Source organism: Choloepus didactylus, chromosome 3 (assembly GCF_015220235.1).
Source record: "Choloepus didactylus isolate mChoDid1 chromosome 3, mChoDid1.pri, whole genome shotgun sequence".
NCBI classification, from domain to species: Eukaryota; Metazoa; Chordata; class Mammalia; order Pilosa; family Megalonychidae; genus Choloepus; species Choloepus didactylus.
This window is the reverse complement of record NC_051309.1, coordinates 1,247,646-1,270,938: the sequence shown is the minus strand read 5'-3', so window position 1 is coordinate 1,270,938 and position 23,293 is coordinate 1,247,646. Positions and strand designations below refer to the sequence as shown.

The 23,293-nt window shown below is 42.4% G+C and overlaps 1 protein-coding gene and 1 pseudogene across 2 annotated transcripts in view; both read left to right on the top strand.

The window, feature by feature from the left end:
• LOC119529122 lies at window positions 1–21,752 on the top strand (annotated as a pseudogene).
• A 232-nt stretch (window positions 21,753–21,984) lies between these two features.
• RNF212 (ring finger protein 212) overlaps window positions 21,985–23,293 on the top strand; it is a 129,594-nt gene continuing 128,285 nt past the window's right edge. For both annotated transcript variants that reach the window (XM_037829217.1, XM_037829218.1), the window contains exon 1: window positions 21,985–22,172. In XM_037829217.1, coding sequence (XP_037685145.1) covers window positions 22,064–22,172 — 109 coding nt within the window. In that variant the 5' untranslated portion in view covers window positions 21,985–22,063. The remainder of the gene's footprint in view (window positions 22,173–23,293) is intronic.

The window sequence follows — 23,293 nt, the reverse complement described above, 5'->3', positions numbered from 1 at the left end:
ATGGCTTCAGCCTCCAGGACTCCTAGCCTGCAGCAGAAGGGACGCAGGGTGGGACTGAATTCCTGAACAGGGGTGTATGTGCCCAGGTGCCAGGGAGACCAGAGGAGGTGCCTCCGGGGCCTGGGAGCGGCATTTGCCTGCACCTGGCAGCTCTCCCCAGCTCAGGGCTTGGGAAGTGAGGCCTCTGCCAGGAGGCTATCCGAGAACGACATTTGGGATTTAAAACAAACACACAGTTGAAAAATCCATCACAGAGTGGTGGTATGGTTTGTGATAAGGGGGCAAGGCCTTTAATTTGGGGATCAAGCCTACCCTATTAAGATAATTCCCATACCACACAATTCACTCTTTTAAAGTGTGCAATTCAATGGTTTTTAGTATATTCCCAGATATGTGCAACCACAGTCAAGTTTTAGAAGATTTTTATCACCTCTGAAATAAACTCCATACCCTTTGGCTATTACCCCCGTCTCTCCAGCCCCAAGAAACTGTTACTCCACTTACTGCCTCTATCGGCTTCCCTATTCTGGTTGTCATGTGAATGGAATCATGTAACAGGTGGACTTTTGTGACTGGCTTATTGTTCTTTGCATAATGTTTTAGGTTCATCAAAGTTGTAGCATGTATCAGTACTTCATTCCTTTTTTTGGTATTACTTTATTTTTAATTTCTTACTTTGAAATAATTCAAACTTACAGGACAGTTGCAAAAACAAACAAACAAAACAACAAAAACACACAACCACATGGAGAACTCCAAAATACCCCCACCCAGATATCCAGACACACCAACTCTGAACATTTTGCCTCCCTCCCTTCCTTCCTTCTTCCCTCCCTCCCTCCCTTCCTTTCTTATGCTCCATCCATCCATCCATCCATGCATCCATCCATGCATCCATCCACTATCCGTCTATCATCTATTTTTCTAAACACTGAGAGTAGATTGTATACATCGTGCCTTTGGAACACTCAATACTTCCATGTATATTTTCTAAGAACAAGGATATCTGCTATGGAACCACATTACATACTTCATTCTTTCTATGGGCAAATAATATTCCATTGTATGGTTATTAACACATTTTGTTCATCCATTCATCAGCTGATGGACAGTTGGGTTGTTTCTACTTTTTGGTTATTGTGAATAATGCTTCTATAACCATTGAGAACAAATTTGGGTGTGAAATATGTTTTCATTTCTCTTGGGTATACACCTAGGAATGGAAAATTTTTCCATCTTTTTAGGTCCTTTTCTATTTCTTTTAGTAAAGTTATGTAATTTTCTATGTATAGGTCTTTTACATCTTTAGTTACATTTATTCCTAGGTATTTGATTTTTTTAGTTGCTATTGCGAATGGAATCTTTTTTTTGAGTGTCTCTTCAGTTAGGTCACTTCTAGTGTATAGGAACATTACTGACTTATGTGCATTAATCTTGTATCCCGCTACTTTGCTAAATTTGTTTATTAGCTCTAGTAGCTGTGTCATCAATTTCTCAGGGTTTTCCAGCTATAAGATCATATCATCTGCAAATAATGACAGTTTTACTTCTTCTTTTCCAATTTGGATGCCTTTTATTTCTTTGTCTTGCCGGATTGCCCTGGCTAGCACTTCCAGCACAATGTTGAATAACAGTGGTGACAGCGGGCTTCCTTGTCTTGTTCCTGATCTTAGAGGGAAGGCTTTCAGTCTCTCGCCATTGAGTACTACGTTGGCTGTGGGTTTTTCATATACGGTCTTTATCATATTGAGGAAGTTCCCTTCAACTCCTACCTTTTTTATCAAAAAAGGATGCTGGAGAAGGTCTGGTGAGCGAGGAGGCTGTGGTCGCAGTGGTGCTCCCAGCGGCGGAGGTAGCGCAGTGCTGCTCAGGTAGGTCTCGCAAAACCTGGAACTGCTCCTGATCAGATGATATTCTGAACAAAAAGAATATAGGAAAAGGAAACTTGAAAATATGAAAGATAGCAAGTCCAGATAGAAGTATCCAGAAGATATTAAGAGCCAAGAAAAACAATCAGAGAAATGACAAGATGGTTTCCTATTTAGAAACAAACTCCAATTCAGAGTCACATGATAAAAGGCAAAATGACAATACCTTATGTTCAGACTCCTGTTTTGTGCCTGTTGAAAAGCACCTACTTTGGTAAATTCAGTTAGTTCCAGCAACCGTGATGCTGACATTTTGAAAACTGAAGAATCTAGTGAACTTGTCATTTCAGCATTTCAGCTTGTGGAAGTATGGACTCAAGGTGGCATTCATCGTTCGGCACTGATAATTATAGTCATAATCAAAAGAAGAGGAAGTTTTCAGAAACAAAGAAAATCTTAAGCGCATGAAAACTTCAGAGCAAATTAATGAAAATATTTGTGTAGCTCTGGAAGGGCAAAGAACATTGCTGGAACAGGCCAAACATTTTATTTGGCAGGAGATCTGCAGTAGAAATTACAAAGTATTTGACCAAAAAGTAAAAGAATTGAATAAACGCATTGGGAAGATACAGGGCAGGAAGAAACATGAAGCAATAGCTGATGAACTCTTTGGAAGAACAGCAAAACTTCAAAGATGTATTAAAACAGTATTATCTCAAAGGAATTGTCTGGAACTGAATGTGGTATCCAGTAATATAGCCTGTAAGCCTGTGAATTCAGAGACTATGAATCTGGATAAGATTCAAGAGTCAGTTAATAGTCCAGATGAAAAAATGACTTCTGTGAACTATGACCTGTCTAAACCTCCAGAGAAAGCAAGTGAAAAGACTAATTTGTCACTGGATCATGTTGAGTCAGTTTCTGAACGTAACAATGATGATGATGTGCTGCTTTCTGTGGCAAGTCCTAATTTGAAACTCCAATTGCATCAAATCCAACAGATACTGGAAATGCTACATCAAGAAATTCCAGTGATTTACCTGATGTTGAACCAGAAGTGAAGACTGTAGAGGAAAAGAAACTTGATTTGGTGGTTGAGCTAACAAAAGGAGGCCTATCTGACTGCAACACAGCTTTCTGCCTGCACCGTGGTGCAGTGAAGACCTCAAGCAGAAGACAGAGACTGGCCTTCTGAGAGGCTGAGTCAACTAGAATTTGAAGGGAAGAATAATATCAGAGTTGAAGGAGCTACTCAGAGAAAGAACTTAGCATAGGGATTCTCTTGAGCCTCTTCTTAAGTAGGAAGCCTTGCATGCTAGAGTGAAAATACAACACAATGCTTAAATCTGGACAGCAAATCAACAAAGGAGCTTTAAACTGAATAATTTCCAGAGCTCATATACAAATGGGAGATGTTTCTATTCTGCCCAGCCTGAATGTTGGGTCCTCATTGAGTATCTCATTGTAAACTAATTTTAGAGTAAAGGAACTCTAGCCTTGCCTCAAAAAACTTAAAAACAAGCCTTTAAAAGATCAAGCTGAACTGCAAGTAATTCAATGGCTTATCACAGAAATACCAAAACTCTATAAAGGAAGATAACAAAATTCAGCACACAACCATGTAAAATTCATAGTATTAGCATCCAATTAAAAACTCACTAGAAATGCAAAGAAGCAGGAAAATGGAATTCATACCAAGGGGGAAAAAGCAGTCAATGGGAACAGACTTAGAAATGACAGAGATGAAAGAATTACCTGATGAGAACGTTAAAACAGATATTATAAATATTCTCAAGGATTTAAAAGGAAAAAGGAACATAATAAGGAAAGAAATGAAAGATACAAAATAGAACCAAATCTAACTTTCAATGAATGAAATAAACAGCAGATTACATACTGAAGAAAAAGAAAAAATCAGCGCACTTGAGGAAACAGTACCTAGCCAAATAGTTTGGAAAGAAACCGCCTGAAGGACAGAGATTTAGAAAAACAAATACTGGGGGATAGAAAGGACCAGACCTTTGTGAACTGTAGGAGAATATCAAAGTGTCTAAGATATGTGTATATTCAGAAGTTTTCCAAATTTAATGAAAAATTAAAAATCACATATCCAAGAAATTCATCAAACTCCAAGCAGGATAAACATAATGAAAGCCACACAATTGCACATCATAAGTACCTAAAAACCAGTGACAAGGAGAAAAATCTTAAAAGCAGCCAGAGAAAAAAGATACAATATATATACAAGAACAAAGAATTCACAGACTTCTGGATTATGAAAGTAAAGAGAAAATGGAATGGCATACTTGGAATTCTATAACCAGCAAATATGTTTCAAAAATTAAAGCCAAATTTAAAACATCTTGAATAAGCAGAATGAAGTTGGAAGACTCACCCTGCGTGACTTTAAGGCATATTAAAAAGTTACAGTGGTCAAAACATCATGGTACTGGCATAAGGATAGACATCTTGATCAATGGAACTGAATTAAGAGTTCAGTTGATTTTTGATAGTGTAGACAAGTCCACTCAACTGGGACAGAAGAGTCTCTTCAACAAATGATGCTGGAAGAGCTGGATATCCATATCCAAAAGAATGAAAGAGGACTCCTATCTCACAACTTATTCAAAAATTAACTCAAAATTGATCAAAGACCTAACTAAAACAGACAGGACCATAAACTCCTAGAATAAAATATAGGGAAGCATCTTCAAGAGATCTTGTGGTGGGCAGAGGTTTCTTAGACTTGACACCCAAAGCACAAACAGTGAAAGAAAAAAAAATATAAATGGGACCTCATCAAAACTGAATACTTTTGTGCATTGAAGGACTTCGTCAAAATGGTGGAAAAGTAGCCTACTCAATGGGAGAAAATGTTTGGAAACCACATATCTGATAAGAGGTTAATATCGAGAATATGTAAAGAAATCCTATAACTCTAAGATAAACAACCCAATTAAAAATGGGCAAAAGACTTGAATAGGATTTTTCCAAAGATTAAATACAAATGGGTAAAAAACACATGAAAAGTTGCTCAACATCACTAGCTATCATGGAAATGCAAATCAAAACAACGAGATATCATTTCACACATACTAGAATGGCCACTATTAAAAAAACAGAAAACTACAAGTGTTGGAGAGGATGTGGAGAATAGAAACACTAATTCATCACTGGTTGGAATGTAAAATGGTGCCAATGCTGTAGCAGACCATTTGATAGTTGCTCTGGAAGCTGAGTACAGAACTGCCATGGCAATCCCACTAGCAGGTATATTCTCAGAATAACTGAAAGCAGGGGCTCAATCATACAGTAGCACACCAATGTTCATAGCAGCATTATTCACAATTGCTAAAGGATGGAAACAACCCATGTTCCATCACCCAATGAATGGATAAATAAAATGTGGTATATACATATGATAGAATATTATTCAGCTGTAAGAAGGAATGAAGTTCTGAAGCATGCAACAACATGGATAAGCCTTGAGGACATTTTGTTGAGTGAAATAAGTCAGGTGCAAAAGGTAAATATTGCATGATATCACTGATATGAGCTACTTATAATAAGTAAAACTCAGAGTTAAAATCTAGAATAGAGGTTACCAGGAAATGGAGTGTGTGTAGAGAATGGGGAGTGGATACTTATTTGTGTGCAGAATTTTTAACTTGGTTGAATTTAAATGTTTGGAAACAGAGCTGATAGTAGCACAATATGGTGAGTGTAATTAACAACACTAAATTATGTGTGTGATTGTTGTTGAAAGGGGAGGTTTATAGTAGAGTAGTCAGTGGTATGAAAGCTAGAGGATAAAGCATAGGACTGTACAACACAGTGAATCTTACGGTGGATGATGACTGATTAATAATACAAATATAAACATGTTCTGTCATGAACTAGAACAAATGCATGTCAATGTTACAAGGAGTTAATAACAGTGGTAAATGAGAAAAATAAATCTCCTCCAAACTATGCACTATAGTTAGCAGTAATATTTTAATATTCTTTCATCAGCAGTAACAAATGTACCACATCAATGCTCAGGAATAGGCAGGGATAAGGGGTCTGGGATATGTTGGGGTTTTTTGTTTGTTTGAGAAATGAAAATGTTCTAAAATTTATTGTTTTGAGGAATGCACAACTGTGATCATACTGTGAACCACTGATTGTACACTTTGTATGGACTTTATGATACATGAATATATCTCAGTAAAACTGCTGAAAAAAAAAGGCAGAGACAGGCAGTAAAAAAAAAAAGGATGCTGAATTTTGTTGAATGCATTTTCAGCATCTATTGAGATGATCATTTGATTTTTCCCTTCTGACTGGTTAATGTGTTGTATCACATTGATGGATTTTCTTATGTTGAAGCATGTTTGCATGCCTGGAATAAACCCCACTTGGTCATGGTATATGATTTTTTTAATGTGTCTTTGGATTCGATTTGCAAGTATTTTGTTGGGAATTTCTGTGTCTATATTCATGAGGGAGATTGGCTTGTAGCTTTCCTTTCTTGTGGCATCTTTACCTGGTTTTGGTATTAGAGTGATGTTGGCTTCATAAAACAAGGCAGGTCTCTTGTTAGCAAATTCTCTCAGCATTTGTTTGTGAAGATTTTAAACTCTCCCTCAGATTTGAAGGAGAGCTTTGCTGGATTAAGAATTCTTGGTTGGCAATTTTTCTCTTTTCTAATTTTAAATATGTCATACCACTGCCTTCTTGCTTCCATGGTGGCTACTGAGTAGTCAGTACTTAGTCTTATGTTGTTTCCCTTGTATATGGTGAACTGCTTCTCTCTTGCTGCTTTCAGAATTTGCTTCTTCTCTTCAGCATTTGACAATCTGGTAAAAATATGTCTCGGAGTGGGTTTATTTGGATATATTCTGCTTGGAGTTCTTCGGCCATCTATGATTTGCATATTTATGTCATTTAGAAGGGTTGGGAAGTTCTCTCCAACAATGTCTTTGAATACTCTTCCTAGTTCTTTACCCTTCTTTTCCCCTTCTGGAACACCAGTTGATTCTTATATTCATGTGCTTCATGTTTCCCATCATATCCCTGAGACCCATTTCAAAATTTTCAATTTTTTTCTCCATTCTTTCTTTTGTGCTTTCACTTTCCAACTTGCACTCTTCCAGTTCACTTACCCTTTCCTCAGCTTCCTCTAATCCAGTACGGTGTGTATCAAGAATCTTTTTAATTTGATCAAGTTTCTTTCATTTCCATAAGATCATCTATTTTTTTTATTTACTCTTGCAAATTCTTCTTTATGCTCTTCTAGGGTCTTCCTGATATCCTTTTATTTCCTGAGCCATGGTATTGGTGTTTGTGATTACTTCTTTGATTAATTTTTCCAAGTTCTGTATCTCCTCCGATTTTTTAATTTGGGTGTTTGGGGTATCCGTATCTTCTGGTTTCTTCATATGCTTCATAATTTTCTGTTGTTTTTGGCCTCTTGGCAATTGTCTATCTTGATAGGGTTCTTTTAGGATATACAGACTTATTTAAACAATTACCTATAATTTGCCAGAGCTACAGCTTGGTGGAGTGCACTTTCTCTGACCTACCAGCAGATGGCACTCCCGAGCCACCCCTTATCCTCAATCCAGATCTCCCCCACTTTGTTTATACACCAAGTGGGGGTCCAAATCATATGGATGTCCAATCGGTGCACCAATTTTCCGTGTGCCATGGGGACCACCAGCCCTGTAGTTGGGGGTTGTGCCCTGTACAGTTTGGCAGGGAAGACGGCTTTAAGACCCAGTACTCCCAGCCATTCCTGGGGTTGCAGCTGTGATACCTGGGGCTGTGGCAGGTGACCTCCCCTTCAGCTCAGACTCCCCTCAGTCCCTCTCTGCTATGGACCCACAAGTCCCTTGGCTTGGTGTAGGGATGCTGCCACTTCCATGTGGCTCCCCCACCTCTCGTCTGTGTACCCCATGGACTTCTGTGGAAGAGGAGCTGTGCTGTCACAAGCCAGCCAAATCCTGAGCTCCCCTGAGGAGGCTCCTGGCCACAGTGCTGTGAAAGGGTGGCTCCCAGACTGCTTCAAAGATGCTTGCATGGGGCATGGAAAATAACCCACTTCTGCAATTGCCTGCTTGCTGCAGTGGCTTGTCCCGAACTTGGAGGCCTTCAGCTGCAGGTGGGCAAAGGGCTATCACCCATGCCAGGTGCCCAGGGCATGGAAGGCACTCCCCAACATGCTCAACTGCAGCTCCCTCTGCCCTGACTGCTCCCCAGGTCCCAATCCAACCTGCCGTTTTCCCAGTGGCTCTCCTGATCAAAGACTTAAATGACTCTAAACATAGGCTCTTGGCTTCTCCAATTGCTCAATCACTATGGATATATAAGTCCCTGCCGAGCCAGTGGAGCCCTAGACCCAGGATTCTGGAGCACTTTCTGACTTTTATCTAGTGTTTTTCACAGAGGAGAATTGTCCTCTGTCTCTCCTAATCTGCCATTTTGGATCCCCCCATTATCTGACTTTTTGATTCTAGCCATCCTAGTAGATGTGAAGTGGTATCTCACTGTGGTTTTAATTTGCATTTCTTTAGTAACTGATGATGTTGGGCCTGTTTTCATATGCTTATTGGCCATTTGTATATCTCTTTTGTAGAAATGTGTATTCAGATCTTTTAAAAATTAAAAATTGGGTTCTTTTTATTATTCAGTTGTAAGAATTCTTTATACATTATAGATGCAGCCCTTTATCAGCTATATGATTTGCAAATATTTTCTACCATCCTGTGGGCTGTCTTTCCACTTTCTTGGTGGTGTCCTTTGATGCATAAATGCTTTAATTTTGATGAAGTCCAATATATCTAATTTTTCTTTTGTTGCTAATGCTTTTGGTGTCATATCTAAGAATATGTTGTCAAATCTGAGGTCATGGAGATTTATCCCTATGTTTTCTCCTATGAGTTTTATAGTTTTAGCTTTTAGGCCCACTTTGAATTGTCATGTATAAGGGGTGAGGTAAGGATCCCAATTCATTCTTTTGCATGTAGACATTCAGTTGTCCCAGAACCATTTTGTGAAAGGACTATTCTTTCCCCCAATGAATTGTGTTGGTACCCTTGTAGCAAATCAGTTGACCACAGATGTAATGGGGTTCCTAATTCTAGTCCAATGATCTACATGTCTGTCCTTGTGCCAATACCATACTGTCTTGATCACTTTTGCTTCATAGTAAGTTTAGAAATCAGGAAATGTAAGCCCTCCAACTTTGTTCTTCTTCACAATCATTTTGACTATTCAGGGTCCCTTGAAATTCCCTGTGATTTTCAGAATAACCTTATCAGCGTCCACAAAGGATTCAACTGGTATGCCGATAGGGATTGCACTACGTCTGTCGATCAGTCTGGGGACTACTGCCTTTTTAACAATGCTAAGTCTTCTGATCCGTCAATACAGGATGTTTTGCCATTTATTTAGACTTTAATTCATTTCAACCATGTTTTGTAGTTTTCAGGGTATACGTCTTGCACTTTTTGTAAACTCATTGCTAAGTATTTTATTCTTTTTGATGTTACTGTGATTGGAATTGTTTTCTTAATTTCCCTTTCAGGTTGTTCACTGCAAATGTATAAAAATACAACAGACTTTTTACTACATTGATCTTATATTCTGAAGCCTAGAACTCATTTATTAGTTCTGTTTTTTTGGTGGGTTCTTCAGGATTTTCTATATACAAGACCATGTCATCCGGGAATAGAGACAGTGTGCTTCTTCCAAGCCTGCTTGGTTTTAATCCTGGCTGTGCTCTTTATTCACCGGATGCTCTTCAGTGAGTTTCTTAGCCTCCTTGGGCCTCAGTTCCTTATCTGTAAATTGGGTATTATTTTACCTACTACTATGGATTGAATTGTGTCCCCCAAAATGACGTGTTTAGGTCCCAAGTCCTGGCCCTGTGAAAGTGGACTTATTTGGAAACAGGGTCTTCAAAGCTGTTACTTGTCAAAATGAGGCAAAAGTGAATTAGGCAGGTCTTGGTCCAACATGGCCAGTGTCCTTGTAGCAAGGGGAGAATCGGTCAAGCACACACGGGAGAGGCAGTGACGATGGAGGCAGAGACTAAAGCCCAAGGACTATGGAAATCACCAGAAGCTGAGGAGAGGCAAGGACAGATTTCAGACTTCTGGCCTCCAGGTTTGTGTGACAATATATGACTGTTGTTTTAAGCCATTCAGTTTGCAGTACTTCATTATAGCAGCCTGAGGAAACTAAGATACCTGCTGTATAGGGTTGTAGATGAAATGGAAGAGTTCACACAAAAACATGCTGCAAATTAACAGCCTAGTAACAATGTAAAGACTTATTTATCAAGCACTTACACAGAGCTTGCCACATGCTAGGCTCTCCATTAAGTAGTTTACAATCATTAACTCACGGAATCATCACAGCCTAAGAAATGCACTATTATCACATTTGGTTTGCTGATGGGGAAACTGAGGCACCTTGCTGTAGACAGCACAGCTAGTAAGTACAGAGTCAGGCTTCCATCGAGTGGCTGTGCTTGCAGGGTGAAGCCTGCTGGCTCTCTCAGACATGGCCAGGCTTGTGGTGTTGGTGCCTGTGTCCTGTGTGTGTGCCTTTCTGTCACATGGAACATTTTATTCACTTGTACTGACTACTGAAAAGTTCTCTCTGGGTCTCCAAGGCCTATGTGGCCTCTGAGCCAAGCCTCTCTTCTGCCATCTGGTGGCAGTGCTGGGCAGGACACCTCCCTCTCCGGCCTGTGGGGGCGGGAAGGGCTGGGGGATCATGCCAACAGCAGTCAGAGACGACCCTATCCACTCTGATAGCTCCAGGGAACATGCCAGGAACACAGCCATCTTAAACGGGGGCCAAACCAGCACCCAAACTAGCACTCACTCATTCAAAAACCATTATTGCACATACACTATAGGACACGCTTTCATTCATCCCACATTTATGGAGCTTCTATCCTCTGCCCTTGACTTTGGGCCAGGCCCTAGAGATCCCAAGAGAGAAATAAAACATGTCCCTGTGCTCTACTATCTTACAGAATGTAGACAAGAGAGGGACTGCTAGGACAGGTTGTTGCTGACAGGTGCAGCCAGTATGTGTGAGGGTGGGCAAAGTGGTGAGAGCAAAATGGCACAGAAGTGGGGGGAGAAGCTGGCCACCGATGGGACAGGGGCACCCCAACCATTCCAACAAAAGGGAGGCAGGAGGAATGAGCAAGTTCAGGGTGAGGACATGTGGTGGAAAGGCGGAGAGCCTGTCAGACTTTTCCACATAAGGCAAGGTAAGCACCTGAGGAGTGTGTGTGGGAGGGCGGGTACCAGAAGAGGCCCGGGAGGAAGCCAGCTGGTCTGGAGACAGGGAAATGTACATACCAGACATGGCCAAGAGGTGCTACATTTAGAAAGCCATCCAGCTTGGCCGAGTGCTTTTCCCAGGGACGCCGAGGTGCTTCAGGGAAGGTGCACAATGTTGGCTAGCTGGGCCTATCCGAGTTGCCTAAGTTGGTGAATGTTCAGTGTACACCTGAAAAGAGCACGTGTCCTGCTGCTGTGGAGTGTTCTGTAAATGTCAAGTGGATCCCACTGGCTGGTGGTGCTGTGCAGCACTTCTATATGTTGATTTTCTGCACAGTAAAGAGGAGGGTTGAAGTCCCCAACCATACTTGTGGACTTATTTCTCCTTTCAGTCATGCCACCTGTACGTCATGTATTTTGAAGCACTGTTGTTTGGTGCGCCTAGGATGGTTATGTCTTCCTGGTGAACTGACCCCTTTGTTACTATGTAATGTTCCTCTGTCCTTGGTAATTTACTTTTTTCCGAGGTCATTTTATCTGAAATACATATGGTCACTCTAGCTTTCTTTTGATGTATGCCAGAATGGTTTATCTTTTACATTCTTACATTTTAACCTACCATATCATTATATTTAAAGTGAGTTTCTGGTATGCAGCAGACAACTGAATCCTTTTGTAACTATTCTAACAAACTTTGTCTAATTTCTGTCTAGACCATTTACATGTAATGTAATTATCAATATGGGAAAGTTTAGGAACTTTATTTTCATTTCCTGTTCTTCATTTTTCCAATTTCCCTTTCCTACTTCCTGTGATTAGTAGAACATATTGTAATATTCCACTTTGCCTTATCTATAGTGTTTTTCAGTATATCTTTGTATAGTTTTTGTTAGTGGTTGCTTGAGACATTACAATATGCATATGAAAATCACAGGATACCAGTATCAAAATTCTACCACTTTGTCTTACATTTATTGTGTAAGAAATGTCTTATATGTTTTGAGAAAGAGACTTTCAAGGTGCAGCAGTGGGACATTCATTTGCTAAATATGAATGTGCCTTGCATCCCTACAAAGTTTTGCCTTAAAAAGTGACATTTACTCAAAGAAAAAAAAAAAGAAAGAAAATGATAAGATGTCCACCCCTTGGCCCTCTCCCTGCCCCTCCTGCTCTTCCTCAGCCTCCAGGAATGAGCCCTGCTGGGGCTGGGTAACAGGCAGCCCCGTAAGTGAGGCCAGCAACATCGGGGGCATTTCCTCAATGGAAGTGTTGTAGGAGGTCTCAACCTACGAAGTTTTGAAAGGGATAAATAACGTACACACTAGTTAAACAGTGTTTGTAATTCTTAATGTGTCCAGCACTAAACAGAGGCAGTGTGCAAAGCAGAACTGAGAACATGGCAAGAGTCTCCTGCTTTCTCCAAGTAAAAATTGACTTATTTTTTTTAAAGTAGATTATTGTTTTCTCATTATGCATAATATATACCTGTTTATAAAATTCCAAACAATATAGAAATATATTAAGCAGAAAATCAAAGTTCCCCAACAAATATAGCCACTATGAAGAGCCTAGATATATTCTTTGGGACATTCTTCTAAGCATAAATAGAAGATAAGCAGATACTGACATAGATATATACATGTATTTTTTTAAACTCTGTGTATTATAAAAATAGGATACTCTACTGACTGCTGTACAAAAGGAAAGGGATACCTTTCCATAATAGTAGATATAGATCTAACACTTTGCCTAAATGTATTTAATTAATTCCCTCCTCAAAGGCATTGAAGTTATTTCAGAATTTCAGTTTTGCTATTACAAATGACATCACACTGAATGTTTTACAAAGAACTTTGTCTACTTCTGCATTTTCAAGGATAAATGTCTACAGGTAAAACCACTGAGTCAATGCTTATGTATATTTTACTTTTTTAAAATTCAATTTTATTGAGATATATTCATATACCATATAATCATCCACGGTGTACAGTTGTTCAAAGTACCATTATATAGTTGTGCATTCATCACCACAATCAGTTTTTGAACAGTTTCATTACCACACACAAAACAAGAATAAGAATAAAAGTTAAAGTAAAAAAGAACAACCCAAACATCCCATACCCCTGATCCCTCCCTATTATTCATTTATTTTTTGTCCTCATTTTTCTATTTATCTGTCCGAACACTGGATAAAGGGAGTGGGAGCCACAAAGTTTTCACAATCACACGATCACACAGTGTAAGCTATATAGTTATATAATCATCTTCAAGAATAAAGGCTACTGGTTGCATTTCAACAGTTTCAGGTATTTCCTTTGAGCTATTCCAATACACTAAAAACTAAAAAGGGGTATCTATATAATGTATAAAAATAACCTTCAGAATGACCTCTCAACTCTATTTGAGATCTCTCAGCCACTGAAACTCTATTTTGTTTCATTTCTTTTCCCCCTTTTGGTCCAAGAATGTTTTCTGAATCCCATGATGCCAGGGCCCAGCTCATCCATGCAAGTCATGTCCCATATTGCCAGGGAGGTTTACACCACTGGGAGTCATGTCCCATGTAGGGGAGAGGGCAATGAGTTTACCTACAGAGTTGGCTTAGACAGAGAGGCCATATCTGAGCAACAAAAGAGGTTATCTGAGGGTGACACTTAGGCACAATTTTAAATAGGCTTAGCCTCTCCTTTGCAGTAACAAACTCCATAAGAGCAAGCCCTAAAATCAAGGGGTTGGCCTTCTAAATTGGTAGCCCCCAATGCTTGTAAGAATATCATAAATTCCCAAGGTGGGGAAATTTAATATTTCCATAGTTTCCCCAAGTTCCTCAAGGGGGCTTTGCAAATACATTTTTATTCTCTGCTCAAATTACCCTGGGATGTATTGGGGCTTCACACTAACTTGTACAAACCAACTAGATCTCACTCCCTGTTCAACATCTCGTGTAGTTATGTTGCTAGAATAAACTGACCATGCAAGTTAAAGACAAGTTTTTTTGTGTTACAAAAAATATAGATTTTGCACCTAATAAACATCTTTTCCTTTGGTCTCACACAGAAGTTGAAGTTTTAAAAACACCATCAGTATTGTCCTTTACCCTTCAGTCTGATTTACCTTACTAACCAAGTCCATTTCGTTCCTATCTCTAATTGAAGTTTGATCTCTTTTTTCAGACTCCTTAACATTTGCTTTATGGGGTAATGCTGACATTCAAAGCTGCTGGACTGTGGCTCTGAGTCTCGGCATCACACAGCTACCCAGAGTTCCAGGGACTGACTAGGTTATACACAAAGAGCTCAGCATCTCAGAATTTAGAAATAAACATTACAACTCAGAAATAGATGTGACTGATGTAAGAGCTTACAGTCTAGGAAGCTTTACAATAAGCCTTCCCGATAACCTATGCTATCAGATTCAATTCTCAGAATTTCCACATTACAGTTGGTTCATATTAGTGAGGCATTATAATGTGTTTTTTTTTTAATTTCTGGTTTGTTTCACTCAACATACTGTCATCAGTGTCCACTGATGTCCAATGTCACAACTTCACTCCTTCTTGTATGTATACACCACAGTTGTTCATTGCATCCATCTACTGCAAATCCTGACTATTGACACCATAAACCCCACTATGCATATGTCCATTCATGTCCCTTTTTTCAGTTCTTCCAAGTATATACACAATAACTGAGTTACTGGACCATATGGCAACCCCATGCTTAGCTTCCTGTGGAACCACCACACTGCCCTCCAGATGGGCTGCACCATTCTACTTCCCCAAAAATGGTGATTAGGTACATCTCTCTCTCCACATTTCCTCCAGCACTTGTATCCCTGTTTATTTTTTAGATGGTTTTATTCACACACTGTACATTCCATCCTAAGTAAATAATCAATGGTTCCCTGTATAATCACATAGTTATACATTAACCACCACTATCTATATGAGGACATTTCCATTTCTTCCACAAAGAAAAAGGAAGAGGTGAAAAAACTAAAATGAAAAAAAGAAAAAAATTTAAAAATGACACCTAAAAGCAACAAAAGAAACAATATTAAAATAAAACAATAAAAAAGACAGATACCACCAATGCCAAGAATCTCATAACCCTCCCTTTTATCACCCGCTTATAGACATTTAGCTTTGGCATATTGCCTTTGTTACAATTAATGGAAGCATGTTACAATGTTACTGTTAACTATAAACTCTAGTTTGCATTGATTGTATTTTTTCCCTAATACCACCCCATTTTTAACACCTTGCAAAGTTGACATTCATTTGTTCTCCCTCATGTAAAAACATGTTTGTACACTTAATCACAACCATTGACCACTCTAGGTTTCATGAAGTTATACAGTCCCAGTCTTTATCTTCTATCTTTCCTTCTGGTGTCCTACATGCCCCTAACCTTCCTCTCTCATCCACACTCACAGTCATCTTTGTTCAGTGAACTTACATTATTGGGCTGCCATCACCCAATATTGTGCTCCAAACCTTTCTCTCATGTCTTTTCCTATCTGTCTATAGTGCTCCATTTACTATTTTCTGTAGAGCAGGTATCTTTTTCACAAACTCTCTCAGTGCCTGTTTGTCTGAAAATTCTCCCACATTTCTGAAGGAAAGTTTTGCCAGATATAGAATTCTTGGTTGGCAGTTTTTCTCTTTCAGTATCTTAAATATATCATACCACTGCCTTCTAGTCTCCATGGTTTCTACTGAGAAATCCACACATATTTCTTATTGAGCTTCCCTTGTATGTAATGGCTTGCTTTTCCTTTGCTGCTTTCAGAATTCTCTCTGTCTTTAACAGTTGATAATCTGATTATTAAGCATCTTGGAGTAGGTCTATTTGCATCTATTCTGTTTGGGGTACACTGCGCTTCCTGGATCTGTAATTTTATGTCTTTCATAAGAGATGGGAAATTTTCAGTGATTATTTCACCATTATTCTTTCTGCACCTTTTCCCTTCCCTTCTCCTTCTGGGACACCCATGACATATATATTCATGCACTTCATGTTGTCATTTAATTCTGAGACCCTGCTCATATTTCTCCATTCTTTTCCCTATCTGTTCTTTTGTGTGTAGGATTTCAGAAGTCCTTTCCTCAGGTTCATGAATCATTTATTCTGCCTCTTCAAATCTGCTGTTGTAAGTCTCCATGTGTTTTTCATCTCCTGTATTGTGCCTTTCATCCCCATAAATTCTGCAAATTGTTTTTTCAGACTTTCAAGTTCTTCCTTATATCTCAATGTCTTCTTTATACCTTTCATCTCTTTTGCCATATCTTCCCTCAACTTATTGATTTGATTTAGATTTGTCTGATTAATAATAATTTATTTCAATTCCTGTACCTCAGTTGAAGTGTAAGTTTGTTGCTTTGACTGAGCCATATCTTCATTTTTCCTAATGAGATTCATGTTTTGTTGTATAGGCATCAGGTTTCCTCAATTACCCCAAACAGATTTTCCCAGACCAGATGGGCCCAGGTCTCAGGAGAAGGCTGTATTCAGCGTCAGGTTTTCCTGAGGATGAGACCCAGCAGGTTGTCAGACTTTCCTGTGAGACCTCTAGACTTGGTGCTTTTCCTATCCTGCCCGGCAGGTGGCACTTGCAGCTTGCAGCTCCCCGCTGGTGTAAAAAGGTGTGGTCCCTTTAGTTCTCAGTGGACCCCGTCCTGGCCAGGGGCCAAGGGTATCAGAAGCGAAGTTTAAGTTGTTTCTGTTTTTTTTTCCCCTGCCAGGCCCTGGGATGTGATTTCTGTGAGGGAGGGCAGCCACTTGAGCTGGGCCCCACCCCCTTTTCTTAGGGAAAATACACCCTTTAGGGAGTTGTCTTCTACACTTGAATTCCTCTTTTGTCTCTCTGACTCTGTTAACTCCACCCTTGCCTGGGTCAGCCGTGGACAACTGAAAATGCCTGAGGCTTTCTCTAATGAGCTACTTACATTGAGAGAGAAAAAAAAAAAAGGAAAAAGAGAGAAAACCCCTTTTCAGAGCCAGTCCCCAGACTTCCAGTATCACCGGTTGACTGGTGTTTGTACCTGGTTCTCTGTGCCTCTCTCCTTGGGGCACAGCCGTTTCCCAGTTTCTGAGCTCAGCCATCTCCAAAAGCCTCTATTTTTACTTATTTATGTATTTTTTTCCCACTAGCTCCGCCTTCTCTCTGCCGGGAGGGACCGCAGTTTCCTTTCCTGTTTGTTCCAGGTTGATCTGTGCTTGTAGCTTGTATTCAGTAGTGCAAATTTGTTAACTAAAACCACAATAGGAGCTTGGTTGAGTTACTTTCTCTCACTCCAGGTAATCTTCTTTTTTCCACGGAGAATATTTCAGCTCAGCCTGCTGTGTGGCGGGAGAGGGGTACCAGCTCTGCAGTTTGGGGAGCTTTACTTACAGTTCTTATGCAGCACTCTCAGCCATTCCACCCACTCCAGCCTGCTATACGATCTGTGTTCAGTCACAGATATTCCCCAACAGTTGTTCCAGACTACTTACTAGTTGTTCCTGGGTACTTACTAATTGCTCTAGAGGACTAACTAAATTCCACACCTCTCTTTGCCATCATCTTGCCCTGACTCCTGTACATTTTACTTTTAATACATGTGACCAATCTGTTCTCCAAAATGGCTCTTCCAGCTTACATGCTCCCACCACAAGTGTGTGGATAGTGCTTATTTCTGCATACTATCTCTGGGTACATTTTAAACTTCCCCAATCTGATAAAGAACAAGGGATGTCTTACTGCTGTTCATATTTCCCTGGTTACAAGCAAGGCTGAATATTTTCTCATATGTTCTTTTGCCATTTGATTTCTTCTTTAGGAACTGCACAATTTTCCCTAGATGATATAGAGGAAATTTATTTTTAAAGATGAGAATAATAAACTTGAACTATGGAAATCCTCCAATTTTAGGTATTGCTGTCAAAGTCATAAGGCCCACAAGGAACATTCTATTTTACCTCCCATTCACCTGGTGAGACATCATCTGCTCACAGTCTAACTGGACAAAGCTCCTGTCATTTGTAGGGAGTGAGCTGCAGAGTTTGCGACTCCCATGTCCCTGTAGATGGACCCAGCGTCCATCCAAGCCTGACACTGGCCTGCAGAACCCTGACACACGGACTGGCCAAAGCTCATGAAGGTTCCATGTCCAGATCTGGGCGCAGCAACAAAAGAGGGAGTGGGAGAGCCTGGAAGGGATTCAAAGGGGAGCCAGGAAGTTGATTAAAGGGTTTGAAAATAACAACTGTGAGGGAAGGATAAATGAACTGTGATTACCCAGGCTTGAAAACAAGTAAGACTGAGGGGTGGATTAGTAAGGAATTCTAATAAATAAAACGCAAATGCAGTGGTGGTGATAGGTCATTCTCTAAATGTGCTGACAACACTCTAAGAGAATTCCACTTTAGCATGAGTCATTTAGTTATTTATAAATAAAAATGTCCTGGGAGCATTAATCAAAATTTTGCAGTGCCAAAGGCATTTGCCTAATAGCAAATTTGACGTCCTGGTTACCAATTAATACATTATTTTTACAAAGAAAAACTACTGAGCAGAATAGGGAACAGAACAGCAGTGAGGAAAAGTGAGAGAGCAGAGAACCCCAGGACCCCAAAGCCCGGTTCACCAAAGGCGGGAAAGGGACAGAAAGGGGAGGGCAAGGGAAGAATGAACAAGGGGGAAAGGAAGGAAAAGAGCAGATCTGCTTTGACAACATGCCTTTCTTCCTTTTAGGGTCTGAACAGTGGGTCCACTTAGATGTTCGAGTTGGAGAACACAACCTTGATGCAGCCGAGGTACAGGCAAAGGACAAAGTTAATGAAGTTAGTCTTAAGCTTGAACATCTGATTGAGCAAATGGAGCAGAGAGTCAAAGAACAAAACTATTAAAGGGCCAGTTTGCCTAGTCAGCTTATTTCACTTCTTCATTCCTCCTCATGCCAGGGAACGTGTTTCCCAGGACAAAGCCACTGGAGCAAGGAAAGAGTGAACTGCCTGTTCCTGGGCCCCTCCCTCTGAGCTGGAACTGTGCAGACACACACCGGGTGGAGACAGCAGTCTGTCCCTCTGTCTGCTGGACTGAGAGCTCCTCGAGGAAAGGGGCCTCGGCCTCATTCACCCTTTTATCCCCAGAGCCAGGAAAGTGTCTGCAGCAGCAAGTGGGAGCTGATAAATGTCAATTATGGAACTGATAGATAAATGCTTCTGGACACAGCCTCCAGCATCACAAACGCCACCCCGAGGTTTGTGCAGACTCCTCGAGTGCAACCCCGTCATTATCAATAGTTTACGACTCACTGCACTCAGTGGAGTCTGGGCAGACCACTCAGTCACCCTCAAGTCCTCTCCGAGCCTCCATTTCCTCACCTGGAAAATAAATGAAGACAGGTGTGATCATTCAATAAGGCAGGTCCAGTGCCCGACAGAGAGTGGGTGAAGGACTCGCAGGATCAAAATCCATCATTGCTGGACAGTGGGCTATGCAAATGTTTGCTTTGTCTGATGGGGCAAAATAAAATGTATAATTAAGTCACAATCTTGATATTTTTTACCAAAATGTAAAAATGTGTTTTGTAAGGTTGATTTTTCCTCTCTTGATACTTAGCTAAATAAAGCACTCTGGCTAAAAATAAGTAAATGAAATACTGAAGTACTTCTAGAAACTAATCTTGCCCATTTCTCTTCTCTAAGGACTAGGAAGAAAACTTTCTAATGACCAGTGAATACACCAATGGCCGGTTTTATGCTGGGCTTTTGCACAAACATTAATCCTTATCTCAGTTGGCCTTTTCCAAATGAAATACCTTAGAGACATCTTTATAGCTAAGAAGATTTTTAAGAATTATTAATAAAGACAAAGAGGAACCTGCTAATTTGCATACCTGAGTTAATAATCAAAATATGACCATAAATACGTATTAATTTATTTTTATGTGATCTCAAATACATCAACAGCTGAAATTAATTTCAAACTGTTCGGCATTGCAACACTGACAAAATGTTATTTTAACAATGTGGCTTCTGAATTTGTCAGAATAAGCACATCACCTAATTACTATTTTAAATGAAATGCCTGTTACATATGCAATTTTAGATTTCCCAGTCAACATGTGAAAAAGGCAAACAAAAGAAAAAAAAGTGAAGTCAACCCTAGTGACTTACATTTAACCCAATGTATCAAAAATACCATTTTAGGCGTAATCAACCTGGAAATTCTGATACAGTTACATTCTTTTTTTCAGACTAACCCTTGGAAACCTCATGCGTGTTCCACGCTCTGGCACATCTTGGGTGGGACGAGCCACATTTCAGGGGTTCAGTGGCCACACGTGCGCGTGGCTACAGGCCTGGGCAGAGCGGGTAACCCCGATTACCTACTGCACTCGGCCGGGAACCGTCACCCTGACACTCTGCCTTTTCCTACAGTTTCCCTGTAAGGAGGGCAGCTTCTCTCCAAGGAAGCTAAATGGCCGGAGGTTTTCCTGAACCAGGTTTTGCTCCCGATGGGCCCCCTGGGCTAGAGACTGTCTGATCCATGTCCGTGGGTGGAAACGCCGCCCTTCCTAACCAGTGGGAGGTGGGGAGCCTCAAACAAAGAGCACAAATTTTATAAGTAGGTTCTATCTACTTTTTTTAACTTTCAATTTTGAAGCGGTGATACCCCCAGGAAGTTGCTCTCAGAGTACAAAGGGTCCCTTCCCCACACTGAGGAAATTATTTTTAAGAGGGAAATAATCCCTTCTAGGTCGGGCTCCTTCACGCAGGTATGTGAGAGGCAAGGGGCCGCCTCTGCCCTGCCCGGGTCCACCCCGACTGGACGCTGCAGCCAGCGCCCGCTCCTCCCACCCCGGTGCTCGGCCTGGTGGGCCTGGGTCCCTCTGATGTTCCCGCCCAGGTCCCCCCGCTTGCACGTCCCTCCCAAGCCCCTCTCCCCGTCCCCCCTTTCCCGGGTCTCCGCCCCACCCCGCCCTGATCCCCCACTTGCCGGATCCTCCAGCCCTGGTCCGTCCTCTTCCTGGCTCCCCCCTTCCCAGGTCCCATCCCACCCCCCGGCCTGCCCAGGTTCGCCCCCTTCCCACGTCTCCCCCATTCCCTTCTCCTCACCACCAACCCCCGGCAGGTCCCCCCCTTACACGTCCCCCCCCCCATTCCGTGGTCTTCCCACCCCCGCCCTGGTCCACCCCTTCCCGGTTCCCCCACACACCCAGCTTGGCCGCCTTCCCACGCCCCCCCCCCATTCCCAGCTCCTCATCACCACCGCCCTGGTCCCCCCAATTTCCGGGCCTCCCGCCATTCCCGGGTCCCTCCCTCTCCTCCCCCCTCCCCGGCCCCAGCCCGCCAGCCCCCACAGCACCCCACCTCGCCCACCCTGTCGCCCTGACGCCCCGCCCGGGCCCGCGTGTCCACCGCGGTCCGCGCAGCCTCACCTGCCCGCGGGGACCGAGTGGGGACCCTCCTCAGCCGCCGCGTCCCCTCAGGCCTCACCTGCCCTCCCAGCGTGCCCCACCAGCAGCGTCCTGCGGGGGAGCCAGGCCTGGGGCTCGCATTCCCACAGTCTGTTCCTGGGAGAGTCGGTGAGGACTATGATGCTGGGATGACAGCGCGTCCTCTTCTGGGTGTTCCTGGTTCCCCTACTTCTGCCAAAACAACGCGTGGGAGGAAAACCAAAGCCACTCCTTCCCCCTTTCCTGGATTGGTACATTCCGACACGCAGGGTTTGGCGGGAACTGGCTAGCAAGCTGTTGCGCAGGCGCGGAGTGGTGTGAGGGCGGCCGAGTGCGCAGGCGCAGGGGTCTTACCAACACTGTGCGCAGGCGCAGGGTACCGCCTACTAGCGTGTGTGCAGGTGTGGGGTTACCCGCCTTTTCGGCCGGTTTCAAGCTTCTCGAATTCGGGCGCCCGGCGGGGAATGGCCAGCTGGGTGTTCTGTAATCGCTGCTTTCAGCCTCCCTGCAGTACCTCGAGCTTCAGCCTGACCAACTGTGGGCACGTGTACTGCGACGACTGCCTGGGCAAAGGTCAGGCGGGCGAGGCCGCGCGTACCAGCCGCCCGGGGCCTTTGTGGGAGCCGAGGCGGGGCACGGGTTGGTGGGGTGGCGGGGGCGGCCCTCTGGGTGGGCATGAGGGGATTGCGCGGGGAAGGGCGGTGTGGCGGCGGCCTGCGGTGAGGGTGTTGGCAGAGCAGCAGGATTGCAACCTCCAGGGTGGGGGCTGTCCCCGGGCTGGGAAGTCGGGGTGCCTGGTCAGTTCAGCATACAGCCGCTGCCTCTGGGCTTCACGGGGTGTCGAAGCTAGCACGGCAGTTAGTGGGGGAGTGTTGTGGCTGGAAACTGCGCTCTTTGAGCCAGGGAACCTGTCGGCCCACCACTCTTTGGTCTTAGCACCAGAAATATGGCAGTGAGTAGGACAGATGTATTCCCTGCCCTGCTGGGAAGGCAGACATTAAACGGATAATCGCAGTATGATGATGCTTTGAAAGACAAGTGCAGATGCTTAGGAGGCACATCCTCACCGGGTCAGGCAAAGAAGACTCCAGGAATAAATGTGAGCTCCTGAGGGAAGTGGGATGCAGTAGGGGGAGGGTGGAGCATCCCGGGCACAGGTGGCGGGCAAATGCACATGCCCGGGGGTGGGGGTGGGGGTGGGTAAAGAGGCCTGAGGAGCTGAAAGAATTCCAAGAGCTGAAGTAAAGACTGGCTAAGTAAGCCAGAACGTGCCAGGCTTTGAGCCTTATAAAGGACCCTGGCCCTATTCCTGTAGGCAACGGAAAATCATTTATTCTTTTTTGAGTAAAGCATAAATACAAAGCACCGTGAGTTTTTGCAAAGTGAACTTATCTGTGAAACCTCCTCCCAGATTAAGTAACAGTATTTGACCACTTCTGCCTTCTCCAGGTCAGACACCCTGCTCCCTCTCCCCATAGGATCACCACTATCCTGACTTCCAGCAGTGTAGATTAGTTGAGACTGTATGGAATGTTACATACATGGGATAATACAAAATGACTTTTTCTGTATCTGGGTTCTTAATGCAACATTATCAATGAGATTTATCCATGTATTTATATACAGTCATAATTGGATAGTTTCACTGCTGTATAGTCTTCTGTTGCATGAAAATGCTCTAATTTATCAAATCT